The sequence below is a fragment of the Danio aesculapii genome, chromosome 21 (assembly GCF_903798145.1).
Source record: "Danio aesculapii chromosome 21, fDanAes4.1, whole genome shotgun sequence".
In the NCBI taxonomy this organism is placed as follows: domain Eukaryota; kingdom Metazoa; phylum Chordata; class Actinopteri; order Cypriniformes; family Danionidae; genus Danio; species Danio aesculapii.
In genome coordinates this window covers 8,989,396-9,005,123 of record NC_079455.1, presented here as the reverse complement: position 1 = coordinate 9,005,123, position 15,728 = coordinate 8,989,396, and the positions used below count along the sequence as shown (strand labels likewise).

General features: G+C 33.2%; 1 protein-coding gene across 6 annotated transcripts in view; it reads left to right on the top strand.

Annotated features, from left to right (window-relative positions):
* dbn1 (drebrin 1) overlaps window positions 1-15,728 on the top strand; it is a 158,309-nt gene that overhangs the window by 117,983 nt on the left and 24,598 nt on the right. For 4 of the 6 annotated variants that reach the window (XM_056446736.1, XM_056446738.1, XM_056446737.1 and 1 more), the window contains exons 5-8: window positions 1,541-1,687; window positions 8,159-8,236; window positions 10,350-10,501; window positions 14,217-14,280. In XM_056446736.1, coding sequence (XP_056302711.1) covers window positions 1,541-1,687; window positions 8,159-8,236; window positions 10,350-10,501; window positions 14,217-14,280 — 441 coding nt within the window. The remainder of the gene's footprint in view (window positions 1-1,540; window positions 1,688-8,158; window positions 8,237-10,349; window positions 10,502-14,216; window positions 14,281-15,728) is intronic. The other 2 variants (XM_056446739.1, XM_056446735.1) reach the window with 1 other exon arrangement.

Sequence of the window (15,728 nt, the reverse complement as noted above, 5' to 3'; positions counted from 1 at the left end):
TAAATAAAAATTATTATTATTATTATTATTATTATTATTATTATTATTATTATTATTATTATTATTAATTTGTCACAGTTAATTATTCGTAAAGGCTTTTTATTTCTGTTTTATTTCTGTTTTTATTTCGCATTTCTGTTGCACGGAACAAAACGAAACTGCTGCAATTGTGCCAAGTTGCCAACAGTGCACTAGTTAAAAGTTCCAAGTATGTACACCGAGGCTAATACGCACGCACACCGGATTGCCTATAGCATCGGCCGTTCCCATATCACGTCTTTTCCGCTTGCAGGTTTGTTATTTCTATTGTAAGAATATATGACAATGTGTGCGCACAAGCGGAGCAACGAGCTTGCGACTTTCCAGGCGCACGCAGTAGATAACATCTCACGGTGAGAGTTGCGCGTGCCTTTCAGTGCAATGTAAACAATAGATATGTTACGAATTATTATTAAAATGATTATGTATGTATGAATGCAGATGGCAACAACAGATAATCTAAATAGCTACTTACCCGATAAAAAGCTTGAATTTACATTTGACGTGATAACCGTGAAACCATGATTACTTTTCAGATTATAATTGTACAACCAAAATCTATAATTGTTGCATCCCTAATTGTTATGCAGTTAAAAAACATGGATGTAGAAGCTAAATGTAGAAGAAGCCTACACTGAATGTAGAAGAAGCCTACACTGAATGTAGAAGAAGCCTACACTGAATGTAGAAGAAGCCTACCTCAGCAATGCACTGATTTTGTTGTGCTCTGACATACAACATTTGAATGGTTGTAAAAAAAAAAAAAAAATTCTATTGTACAATGCTCTGACATTATGTAGTTTCTAAAATACAATATACTAAACTTTTTAATGTCGAAAAAGCCAACGTGGGTGTCTTAAGGGAAAATATATGGGCTCTTATTTGCAGTTGTGTTATCACTCGTATAGCAAGTCATATCTCTCTGGCCCTTTGTTTGGGATGCTTTTCTTGAACTGGACCCCATGACAAACTAATTGAATAGCCCTGCTATAGGAGGACAAATAATAATTTGAATAGAAGCCCCCTAGGTAAAGGTACACCCTTAGCAGTGGTTCAAAAGATACCAGTACTGTTCTACCCTTAAGAAAAGTGGTAAATATAATGAAATAAATGCGTGCCATTCACCGAACCATTTGACGATAATGGTTTTGTTTTCAAAAGTTAATATTTTTAGGGCCCCCAAAACACCCTTGACATTTAAATGAATGACCAAAATGCATAAACATACCATAAAACACTCAAAATCTACATGACAGGAAACAACTTAAAGCTATCTTTACTAAATTGTCAAGTAGATTTCGTGCCTGTTTTAGCTTACCGAGGACTTTCGGAGCAGCCCAATGCTTTAGTGACTTTCTTCTTTAGTCTGTCACTCTTGTGCCAGCCAGGCGTTGTGCCATAGCGACTTTAAACAGAACGTGTAATTGAAATGCGTGGCAGATGCTGGTTGCCAGGTGCTCTTTGTACTGCAGTGCTACTAATGTTCTTTTTCTCTCTCCAGGGTGTCGACGTCATTGTGAACGCCAGCAGCTTGGACGACATCGACCCCTCCGCCATCGGACAGAGACTCACCAACGGGACGGTTCCAGTGGCCAGTCCAGTGCTGAGCCGCCTGAAGATGAAAGACGAGGAGAATGGAGAAAACGTGGTGGGTGATGGCTGACAGAAAAGCTGCTTAAAGGGAAAGAACACCCAAAAGGAATGTTCTGTCATCATTTAGTCTTCTTTTACTTGTTCCAAACCTGTTTGAGTTTATTTCGCCTGTTGGACATAAAAAAAAGATATTTTGCAGACAATCTAAAATACATATATTGCTTTAGGGGCTAATAATATTGAACTTAAAATGTTTTTTTTTTTTTTATTAAAACCGCTTTTATTCTAGCCAAAATAAAACAATTAAGACATTCTCCAGAAGAAAAAATATTATCGGAAATACTGTGAAAAATTCCTTGCTCTGTTAAACATCATTTGGCATATATATAAAACTATAATTTTGATGTCAACTGTATGTCATAATTTGAGGGCAATGCAATGGCGCAAAAGGTAGTGCTGTCGCCTCACAGCAAGAAAGTCGCTGGTTCGAGCCTCGGCTGGGTCAGTTGGCGTTTCTGTTTGGAGTTTGCATGTTCTCCTTGTGTTTGCATGGGTTTCCTCCAGGTGCTCCGGTTTCCCGCACAGTCCAAAGACATGCGGTACAGGTCCGTACCGTAAATTGTCCATAGTGTATGTGTGTGTGAATAAGTGTGTATGTGTTACCCAGTGATGGGTTGCAGCTGGAAGGGCATCCGCTGCATAAAACAAATGCTGGATAAGTTGGTGGTTCATTCCGCTGTGGCGACCCCAGTTTAATAAAGGGACTAAGCCAAAAAGAAAATGAATGAATGAATGAATGCATGTCCTAATTTGATGCTTGACAACTAAATGAAGTCTATGGTGAGCCACTCGCTAATAAACGGTTAGATTTTACTCCCAAAGGATTGAGTTGGAGGCTTATAAATTTGGGGCAGATTTTTAGTTGATGCACAGCATATCTAACTCTCTAAACTCTGTGATTTCAGCACAATAAGGGTGGAAATCTTTAGGGATCTTTAGCGATACGATCAGATTGTAATTCTGGAAATCATGATCCCAACCTAGGCTCATTACGGATATGTACCCAGGTCTACATTTCTGGGGACATCTAAATACGTAACTGGAGGTGCTTCTGCTCACAGTTTTTGCTTTTGCAAATCCACCAGATGCTGTTGTGTACACTTTTTGAGGATCTCAAATTGCTCTCGCACATCCTCTTCTCACATAATTCCACCAGATTCAAAGACCTTCAACAAATCAGTTGAAGCTAAAGCCGACAAAGTGATTAATGTTCAGAAGCATATTAAACATATTGTAAGTAGTAGCAATAATAATCTATAATATCTATCTATAATAAGTTCTATCACAAAAAATGGAAAAAGACAAAAACACACATGTAGATATATTTGTCACCATTTGAAGTGGTAAGTGGATTAAAATATTTTTCAAGAATGTTCTAGTGTGTACCCTGGGGGGAGTTTGGGTGGTTTGGAAGACCCACCTCTCACTGACAAAGGTCCAGAATTTGTCCCATACATCAACTTTTATGCCATTATGGTGAAAATAACCCATAGAAAAAGGCTTTAAGACCAAACAGAACCATTCTCTATTGGCTGTCGCTTCGGTGTGACTTCAGCTAATCAGTTTTGGCCAATGCTAACAAATATTTTTCATGAAGCCAACATCCAGCTGTGTAATCTGATAAAAGAGAAGTCATCTTTCGCTAGTGTATTGTTGAGAAAAGATTTTTACAAGTAACTTTTATTCTAAATCTTGGACCTATTCTTGTCAAAAACAAAAATAAATAATAAAAGGTGTAAAGCACAAATTAAAATTGATTTGAATACTATTTTGGATAAAATAGTCAAAAGTGTGCTTATGATGACCATCCAACAAGCTAATTCAGAAGAGTGCTTAAAATGTCACTAAAATGCAGTATTTAAATTTCAGAATTAAATAGAAAATGAGGCGTGTAATTGCAAAAAGGTCCACTTTTTTGAGAAAAAAGGACCACCCATTTCACCCGACTGGCTACAGGCCTGGACCCGATCCAGAATTGCAGGTACATTTTATGTCTAAGGAGACAATAAATGTGAACCTTTTATTTACTTTTTTTTTCTTTAGAATACATTTTAATTGTAGTCTTTTCTATATTTGCTGATCTTAAACTTGTAAGATTACAAATATTAATTCTGAAATATTAACAGAAATATCAGAAAAGTATTTTAAAGACAAATTGGATCAAACATATATTGTTACCAAATGTGACACAATTTAAAACCATGTCTTCTATTTAAGAGCATTTATATATATATATATATATATATATATATATATATATATATATATATATACATATGTTTTTGCTGAAATCATTGCTGCAATCAAAAACGAGTAATGTGTATGATTCAGCATAGCGTGCAGAGTCGAGCATTTTAAATTTGGTCCTCACTCCATTCAGCTCTGTTAGCCAAAGACGTCTGCGGTTGGCATTAACAGCAGTGTGGTGTACAGTAAAATTTAAGTTTTCTATTTTTGGACTTTCGATTTTGGCATCCTACCGCACAACATGACATGTTTGCTATTGCAACCGATCTTTTTTTGCAACCGATATGCACAGTTCAACCCGTGTGACGTCATGTGCGACGTAGATTGTAATTTCCCTATAGAATAAATTTGACGTCAGTTGAATTGAATTTAATTTAATCGAATTTTTACTTGACAGATTTAAACAAATTGTACAAATTATAAGCAACCCATACATTTTGATTTATGTCCTCAAGAATAAAACACAAAATAAAGCCCTCGGTTTATTTCTATTGCAGTCCTTGCTGTTAAAACAAAGTAGGGCTGCAAAGTACAGTTAAGCCATAAAACAAACAGTACCTCTAAAAATTCAAATAGGACAGAATACAGTATAAAATAGTAAACAGCATTGGCTGTGGATGTCAATGTTTACAGTTTCCAACATTTTTCCAAATATGTTCAATAGAAGAAAGAAACTCATAAAGGTTTGGAACCAGTTGAAGGGTAAGTGATAAAAAGTGGCTGCTGTGAGTGTGTGTGTTTGCATGTGTGTGCATGTGAGTGTGTGTGGGCTTGTTTGCGTGCCTTCGGACGGTAAAGGGGTCAAATCAAGTTGTCTGTGAATGGCTCTCTAATAGTGTGATGTCTGACAGAAGAGCGCAGCCTTGTTACTGTTTTTAGAGGAAAGAGCTCTTAGAGCCGCATTGTTGATACAGAGGAACTGAAACAATGATCGTTTCTGTATGATGCGAAACACTGAGTTGATTCACACACTTTAAAATAGCCAAGATCCTTCCTGTTTTTTTTTTTTTCAGTTATCTCAATGATGGCTCAACCAAGTATGCACTACTGGGTAAAAGTTTGTTGATGTTTTAGTAAAATTCACTTATGCAAATCATTTGTAAATAATGCATGCAGTAATGGTGTGAAATTCTATTACAATTAATAGCAACTGTTTCCTACACATATACAGTTGAAGTCAGAATTATAAGCCCCCCTGAATTATTAACCCCTCTGTTTATTTTTCCCCAATTTCTGTTTAACGGAGAGAAGATTTGTTCAACACATTTCTAAACATAATAGTTTTAATAACTCATATCTAATAACTGATTTATTTTATCTTTGCCATGATGACAGTAAATAATATTTGACTAGATATTTTTCAAGACACTTCTATACAGCTTAAAGTGACATTTAAAGGCTTGACTAGGTTAATAAGGTTAACTAGGCAGGATAGGGTATTTAGGCAAGTTATTGTATAACGATGGTTTGTTCTGTAGACTATCGGGAAAAAATTGCTTAAAGGGGCTAATAATTTTGACCTTAAAAGGGTTTTAAAAAAATTGAAAACTGCTTTCATAGTAGCTGAAATAAAACAAATAAAACTTTCTCTAGAAGAAAAATATTATCTGACATACTGTCAAAATGTCCTTGCTCTTCTAACTATATATATATATATATATATATATATATATATATATATATATATATATATATATATATATATATATATAATTAAACATAGGAATATATTTAAACACACATATACTCACACACAATCCAGAAAGAATAATGCATGCGTATGTACATTTTAAATTAATAATAATAAAAAATATATATATTTATAATAATAATAATAATACAATTTATGGTAATGAAATTCTATAATAAAGGATAATGGAAATCTAATAAAGGATTCGTTAAATTCCTCCTAAACAACATAAAGACATAAAAATAACTAATGAACTAAATGTTTAATTACGCCAAAATTCTGTTCTTTTGAACCTTAGTTTCCACAATAAAAATTGGTTGCAGTTCATTACTTCTGGAGTACAAGTACTAACTTATAATAATTAAACAACAAATAAATATAATGTATTATTCTGAAAGATCATCTCTAAAATAAAAGGATTTGCATTACAAAAATAAATGGCATTTTATGATACACTGAAATACAAAATCATTTAATATAGCATCAATACATTAGGAATATTACTGTTTTACCTTATTGAATAAATTCAACCACGATTAGCACAAGAGACTCTTATTTAGTAAATTTTTTAAAATAGTTTTGTACTTGTATGTTTTACTGCTCCCTCACAAAGAATCCAATACAAGTCAGCATCCATAGTATACTATACCAAAGTCCCTTTAAGGCAAGTCATTTCACTCGTTGACCATCTTTAAAATGTCTCTCGGGCAGTATGCTCGGACATTCTGTCTAAATGGGGAAACATCAAATGCTCCAAAAACTGTTTGCCAAGCTTATGAGTGAACTACATATTTGAAAGCACCAATAAAATTAAACAACATCTGAATTCGAATCAAACAAAATCTGCATAATTTCAGGTTGTCCAAGCTAATGCACATGTGCACTCAAAAGGAACGACATCACAACAGCAACTTCATTTATGATCGTTCTACACATTATCATCTTCTGGATACTGATTGTCTAATCGCGCTCGTCTTCTAAAGTAATTCACAAACTGGTCTTGTTCTTGATGGTGAATCTCCTCCTAAAATGACAGCAACTTTTTGTTTACAAGTTTGTGGGCATTTGAGTAGTTGCTGTCATGTGGTGTGCGTTTTACCATAGGGACTGTACCTCGCGTTTGTTTTATACAGATTACAAAAAGCTTTCAAGTGTAGTTGATTCATTTGAAAAATACAGATTTCAAGCTTTATGTGGGAATATTTCATATGTATGTGAAGCAAGTATTTGCTGAGATTCCAGTGTGTTTGTTGACTACACAAACTGTCGTAAAAGCACACCTCTGGTCTGAGCTTCTCCCCCGGAGAAACGGCAGTCTATAGCAGGGCTGTCCAAACTCAGTCCTGGAGGGCCAGTGTCCTGAAGATTTTAGTTCCAACTTGCCTCAACACACCTGCTTGGATGGTTCTAAAAATTCCAGTAAGAGCTTAATTAGCTACCCCAGGTGGGTTTGATTGGGGTTGGAACTAGACTTTGAAGGACACTGGCCCTCCAGGACCAAGTTTGGACATCCCTGGTCTATAGTAATCGATGATTGGCTCCTGTATTAGTAGACGGTGCTTCATTCGTCATATTGACGGTTACACTTTTCCCCATATAAAACTTTATGTGACACAGCTTGTGTATTTTATAGTCTTTGACTATACATAAAGAAATAATAAATCAATGGAAATCAATGGCTCCCGGTTTCCAACATTATTTTAAATATCTTCTTTGGTTTTCAACGAACCAATGATCACTTTAATTAATGTCAAGTATTGTACGTATACTGTACTGTATGCTGTAAGTACAGTATTTTAATATCAAAGTATATTACATTATTTTTATTATCATTATACATGTATACTACTTCAATACTGACTTAGTGACTTAAACATATACTTACTTTAAATTATACATTAAAATATGGACAAACTCAACATTTGAGTTTAAAATGTTACATTAAAACAACTGAACATTTGTACTTACCTTTAAGTTGTTGTATTGTTGCCAAAATGTTTTCTAATTAATTTTGTGTTCAGCATAAATATCAAATTCAGTGTATATTGCACCACAGCTATTCAGCCAATCAGATTCAAACACCAGCGATGTTGCTGTAAACCAAATAAGGAATCGTTGTATTCCTTACGTTGTGGGGACCAAATGTCCCCAGAAGTATAGCAATACTAGTATATTTTGACTTCATGGGGACTTTATTTGTCTCTATGAGGAACACAGCTCATAAATCACACCAAATAAGGTATTTTGAAGTTGAAAAAAAAAATGCAGATTGTTTGCTAAGAGGTTTAGCGGTAGGGGTATAGAATATATAGTCTGTACAGTATAAAAAATATTACATCTACTGTATGGGAAGTCCCCATAAAGATAGCTGTGCTAGTGTTTGTGTGAGTGCACTCTCTAGCTGACTTCATGTTTGGAGAAGAAACAAACTGTCCCCATAGAGCCTCTCTTGGATCAACATCTTTGTCCTCCGCTTGCTGTCCAATAAAAATGGTCAGTCCTCACACTTCCCCTTTCCTTCCACCGCAGGGCACCACCTACCAGAAAACAAATGCAGAGATCGAGATGAAGAAAATCAATCGAGAGGAGTTCTGGGAGCAAGCCAAGGTACAAGTTTGATAGCTTTTTTGGGGGGGTTTGTGTTGTAGGGATGCTGGACTTTTCAGGACGACGGTGTGTATCAACTAGTGTTCGCTTCGATGGACTTGTGTTTCTTGTGTTTTAATGTTAATGAGGAAGTGGCTCATCAGATTGTTTGGTGTCGTTTAATCACTACATGGTTAACATGCAGTCTCATGTCTAAAAATATGGTAAACTAAAATATATTAGATAAGTTTACTAAAATAATTATGCTAAAATATTAGTATATCGTTTTTATATAATACTATAAATATAATATAAACTACAAGTTGTTTTTTTAATTTTATTTATTTATTTTTAGAACTTCTTTGAAACATTCTTCTGTGTATAAATATTAACTACCTCATATATTTAATGTTTTATTACATAATTATTGACAAAAATCCATTTATTAATCCATTTTATTAATTATTTTATTCTAAAACTATAATAATCAAAATACAGTGTGGTGTCATTGTCACTGTTAAACATTTTGTCCTATTATATGTTCTTAAAGAGTAGTTTACTTGTTTTTAAGATATCTGTAAGGAACATGATTAATAGAAAAAATTATAGTAGTTATTATTCACTCATTCATTTTCTTTTCGGCTTATTCCCTTTATTAATCTGGGATTTAGCGGAATGAACTACCAAAGACAATTTACAGAGAATTTTGCTTACCCAATTCAACTATAGCGCATATCTTTGGACTTGTGCTGACAAACTGCACCACCGTGCCACCCTATTATTATTATTATTATTATTATTATTATTATTATTATTATTATTATTATTATGTATAAGTATCATTATTATCAGTAGTAGTATTAGTAGTAGTAGTAGTAGTAGTAGTAGTAGTAGTAGTAGTAAATATGTAATAATGTATGAAGTTGGTTTTGTTTATTTATAACTTAATCAAAAATATTTTGTTTTGGGAAGAAATTAAGTACATAGTAATTAAGAACTAAAAAAGCTGTAAATAAAAAAATGGTATAATTAAAAAACTTATGTCAATAATAATAACATATTTTGGATTGAAAAAATAAACTATTTTCCTATTATGCAGTTCCCACAATTTTTATTGCACACTCAATCATTTTGCTCTCTGTTCTGCAGTCATTTATTGCACATCTAGAATTTTTATTCTAATGCATTTTAACTAAAATGTTTGCAATTAATTGCATACTTAAATTATTATTATAATTTAGTTTTTATTTAGTTGTAAAAATGCCAGTTGTAAATGTTAAAATTAAATACTACTACTACTACTAATAATAATAATAATTATAATAATAATAATAATGTATTCTTTTGTTGTTACTATTATTTATTTATTTATTTATTTATTTATTTATTATTCATTTATTTGTTATTGTTGTTGTTGTTGTTGTTAATAATGCATTTTAAAATATAGAATTACTTTAAATGAAAAGTGGCCAAGGGTCATTAACAGTTGTAAATGTAAACATTAAAATTAAATATTAATAACAATAGTAACTATGTCTTTGTTTTTGTTGTTACCATTATTATTATTATTATTATTATTATTATTATTATTATTATTATTATTATTTAAATATTTAATAATGCATTTAAAGTATAAAATATATATTTTTGGTGTTAAATATCACTACTACTACTACTACTACTACTACTACTACTACTACTACTAATAATAATAATAATAATAATAATAATAATAATAATAATAATAATAATAAAGGAGTTTTGAGAATAAATTTTTATAATTTCTCCCATATTCAGTAATACTGTGAAAATAAAAAGATTTAATTTTAAATTGGAAATATTTGGAAGTTTTGTTTTTTCTAGAAGTGTCTTTTTGTCCATTAAAAAAAAACACTCAACTAATTGCAGAGGAAAAACATAAAAATAGAGACATATATCTTTGAGAATAATTCTTAAACACATCAGTTACATGAGGTCAACCTCGTTTAGATCTAAATGCATCCGCTCAAACGTAAAAACCTCTATATAAAAATAGCGATGAAACCATCAATTCTCTACAGATGTAACTGTCATCATCCTCCTGTTGAATGTGAATGCATGTCACTCATATTTTCCTGATGTATGTTGCATGAAGCGGGAAGAGGAGACGAGGAAGGAGGAAGAAAGAAGGAAGGCTGCGGAGGAACGGCAGCGCTTCGAAAATGAGCGGATGGAGCTGGAGAGAAAAGAGCAAGAGGAGAGAGAGAAGCGATACCGCGAAAGAGAGCAGCAGATCGAGGAGCACAGGTGATAAACAAACACAATGACCAAAACAGATGACCCTCCGACACACATTATCCCAACACAAGGCTCATTGTGGATATGTACCCCGGTCGACATTTCTGGAAACCATAAATATGTACCTGGGGCAGATTCTGACTGCATTTTGTTTGAGAAACAAATGCTAAGGGGTGGTATGACACCACCAAGAGCTTCTGTTCCTTTTCTTGCTACCGCTGATTGTTACCTCCATGTGGAGGACTTTTCCGGTGTTACCAGCAGTGTTGGGTAGGTTACTTTGGATATGTATTAGATTACAGATTATAAATTACTCTGTTTAAAATGCAATAAGTAGTGTACCTTTTCAATTACTTTATAAAAGTAAAGTAATTGATTACATCTGATTACTTTTTGATTACTTTTAAATTTCTAATGGATATTATCAACTAAATCATTTTCAAGCATTTATAGCAAGCAGGTGTGACCTTACAGTAGCTCTGTTTACTGTTGGAATTTCTAAATCTTTCAGCACTTGAATTAAGATTGTATTCATTTAATTTTAAAGTTGCTGCTCAAAACCAGACCTTATAACAAAAAAACTGCTCAGTTCACGTATTTACTATATATAATTTGCTGTACTAAACAGAAACAAATTATAGTACATAACAGCAAATGTTACACATGTAAAATACTGTAGTAATTTATAGTAAAGGAAAATATTTATTATTATTATTATAAGCATTATAATATATATATATATATATATATATATATATATATATATATATATATATATACAATAGGTTTAAAACTCTTCATTAATAAATTACACTACATTATGTAGTATCATTAGTAACTATCATGAACTAATAGTAATTACCATAGTATACTTTAGCCTTTACTATATACATATATCGTCACCTTGGAATTAAAAGGTTCGATCTGCGTTCTACATGATTCTGAGATATTGAGCTTCAAAGTTTTTGCATTCCATATAGCAAACAATATGTGTGTAACAGTTCTCTTTCATACATTAACATGACAGAGACACTAAATGCTCTCTAAATGTAAATTATCAAAGTTCTCTTACATTTGCAAATTGGAGTGAAAAAAACACAGTAAATGCAGATAGAACCTTCTAATTCTGAAAAGTCATTTCTGCTTGAAATTATAAGGTTCTATCTGGCAGATCATTCATTGAAGAATCATTTTTTAAGAAATACAATCATAAAATATATAATTTGGGGTTGTAACAAAATGTTGATGCTTGGGAAAGTTACAAAGCTATAACATTTATTTCATGTTTTAGGATTACTATTTTTTCTTGTTTAAAGTAAGCATACAAGGCTGTGCTAAATATTTTGTCCAGTGCAGATGTCAATTTTATCTAATTAATATGTTAATATGTATAACATTTTATGCTTTATATGAATTATTGAATTATATTGATTGAATTATATGCTGCATGATTTAAATTAAGTATTTGCCCTTCAAGGCTTAATATTAAGTTTAAAGACTTTAAAAGAAAACAGACAATAAGCAAATGAGTTTAATTAACGCTAAAAAATATTTCACTTGCCATAAATACACAAATAAATATATTTCACATTTAATATAGAATTTTTTTTAAATATTAGTTTCTTTTTCAACAATGTCAAATTTAGCATTTCATCTCAATGTCAAAAAAAGCTTCTAAATCATCACATATAGACACTTCTCAATTTTGTGTGGTGTGGCATTATTTAGTCGACTCTGATTTTGTGTGATTTTGTCTTTCTGGTCTTTCCCGCTGTCAATGAAGCAGTCTGGTGAAATGGTAAAGAAAGCTGATCCTGATTGATCCTCATGCGTGCATTCAAAATGCTGATTGGCTCACAGAAAGAACCTTATAGAGCCAAGCTAGAGTTCAACTTTGTAGATAAACCGTTTTTGTTTTTTAAATAAAAAGTATTAAAATGTAAACAACTTATACAAAAACATCACATCATGTAAATAAGATGTCATTTAATGAGAATATGTGAATAACTCAATTTTGACAAAAATGTCAAATAGAACCTTATAATTCTAAGGTGACGATATATATAGCGGACTCCTCTCCCTTAGTCATCTTTCCATCAAGCTAGTTTCTAGTGTTAGCCTAATTGGTTGGCGATGTCTCCGACCAGAGCAAGAAGTGGCAGTAATGCATCAAAAAGTTTGTTGTTGACCACTGAAAAACAGAAAGAAGAAAGAAATTGTCATTTTCGCCATCATATAGATTTACTTTCATCGGCTAGACACCGGCTTCACAGCTCCGTGAATGTCGATGCTGTCACTTATTGATTTGCAATCGGTAAATGTAGCTTATGTGGACGCTACTGTGCTACTTGACAAATAAAATAGCTTTGCCACTGAAAAGCTATATTCTACGCCACGCTACTGAGAAATATAGTTAAGCTGATAGCATCACTAATTATTAATAAATCTGCCCAACACTGTTAATGTGATAAAATCTCTTTGGCCGAAGGAGTCTGTTGGTGCCCTGAATTTCACAAATCGATAACTTAATATATCATTTGAAATGAAAGGCTCTGTTTTTATTATACACTCACAATAATCACTATTTGCTTTTATAGAATAAAGAAAGGCTAGGTTACATTCAGATGCTTTCTCAGGTTCGACATTGAAGCCTTTAATTTTAAAAGTATTGTAACAACTGGCAAACTAATTTTGAACTGAACTGTTGTGTTTGTGCCCTTTTAGGACAAATTTTAGGGTGAAATAATTTTTTTAATTTCCAGCAATGAAATGCATTTTTATCACTCGTCATGGCAGCAGCTTTCAGGCTGGTTGTAGTGGCCTAACACTTTCAGCGGCAAAGAGGAGGTGCGCTGCAAATTCAAACTGGAAAACCAATCAAAAGCATCAGAAGAGCACCGCTTTAATAAATGGCCTTAGCAAAAGGCATCGTGCATATCAAAAACAGGCAAAGCAACAGATTAATATTATTAATATATAAATATGTCCCAGATTTTTAAATAAAATTTTTAGATGTAACCCCATTTGTAATCTTTAACATTTTCAAAAGTAACTGTAATTTACTTACACATATTTTCTCAGTAACTGTAATGAATTACTCTTTAATTACTGTTTTGTAATTAAATTACGTAATGTCGTTACATGTAACTAGTTACTCCCCAACACTGCCAGTTAGCCCAGTAGCTTGCTGCATAGGTTGATGGACTTGGGACGTGGAACGGAGTGGACCAGATCGGACCAGACCGTGACTACAGGATTCGAGTCTGGAGTACAACAGTTTCAGAAACCAGGTGAAACAAAAGCTAAAAACTAAATAAATAACAGGCTAAAAACATGATAAAGTTGGTAAAATGGCATGGCCACGACTTTTTTCTTTTTTAGTTTACTTTTGAAAACACTATCGATTTTATTTAGAAAAGGGGGAAGGTCGGTCGCTCAGACAGTCATTCGACAGCAAACTGTTTGACTGAAGAGTATATTGTTGCGCCCTCTAGTGAATTTCCATGAGAAGAGGATGCGCAAATTGCAGGCATAAAAGAAATTTGAGATCATCAAAATGTATACAAAGCAGCCTCTGGTGAATTTGAGAAAACAAAAACTGCAAGCAGACATACCTCCAGGTACATATTTCAATGTCCCCAGAAATGTAGACCTGAGTACATATCCTCAGTGATCCTGGGCTGCATTATCCTCAAACTCACAGTGCTTATGTGTGCGCTTACAGAAAGAAGCTGCTGGAGGAAGAAGAGGCCAAAGAAAGGACAAGGAATCAACCTTTGATTGTAAGAGTGCGTACGCTTTCAGTACAGTAAACCAGGTTTGGTGTCTGAAATAGTGTTTTTGGTTTCAGAAATTTTTAGAGCGCTTGATGTCTTGTGGTTGGTAACTGTGAGCCATGTTTCATCTGTTATACTGTGTTTGTAATTAGTGGATATGGGTGGGTGGTTGTTGACGTGATGTTGCATTTTCACTGGCACACACATGACAAAAATTAATATAACTAGTTTTGTTATATTTTAAAATGCAGTGGATGATTGCAGTGGTTGTTGTTCATCATGGATCTCTTTTGGTTGGTCATGGATGAATTTTTGAATCTCAATGCTATCCGATGATGTGACTCTGTGAAGCATAGTTCAGTAAAATACAGCTCGTATATATTAAAAAGAAAATCGTAAAAATCATTAATTTTACAAGCTGGAATTTTAGTAAATAATTTTTTCTTCATCCATATATTTCTAAAAACACTGGAACTTGTTACATTTTGTCACTGAATATCATGTCCTCCAGTGTGATGCTGTATGCTGATTTTATTCAAGAGCTACAGGAATGATATCATATCAAAACAGTTACATTTGCTTGGAGCTGGTGGTAACATTTAACTGATTTTACAACTAATCAAGAGTTTTGTTGTTACAAGTGACCCAGAGTTATGTGGCCATGAATTTACCTTATCCAACAGCTAAAACATTTAAGAGTTATAACTGACCCTTGTCACAAATATCCTGGATTCACACAAGACATGAAAAAATTGAGACCGTTAACTCACTTTAGATTGCTTGTGGGAACTGATTTATTTTGTCCCAATAAACCATTTCTAATATTATAAGGGATCAAGTAGTCAGTGCTATTAAATTGCATACAAAGATTTGGATAATTTGGCTAGTATATGTGGTGTGGAAAGTGTGTTTTATGAGGTCCCAAGAGTTATAAGCGGCATACCTGACAGTATTTTTTACTTCACTACTTCACCACTTTTTCATAAATGTAGCTGAGTAAAACATTATTTTGAACCAGAGGAATTGTCACCTGGTCAGAGATGTGATAGTGGTTTCATTTATTGGTTCCCATAAAATGTATTAATTCTTAAATTGGGACAAATCACACTGAACAGTTGATTCGTGGATTGGACTGATCTGATTGCATCTGTTCTAGAGTCTTAACTATAAATGATTCAAATGATCCATTCAGGGGTGCGTTTCCAAAAACCATTGTTAGCCAGCTAAAGTCGCAAGTTCCGTCATTACAAACATAGTTCGTTGATTTGACGTTTCCCAAATCCATCGTTCCAACTTACATTCGCAAACTTCGTCGCAAACTTGTACGCTTGCAACCTACACCTCTGGAGCTGTATTTAGAAACATTGTTCCTGGCTGTGTTCTGTTCCCAGTTATCCACCCTATGCCCTACTCATTTAGAACATTCTGACATTTAAACTTGGAATGATAAAAAAAAGTCA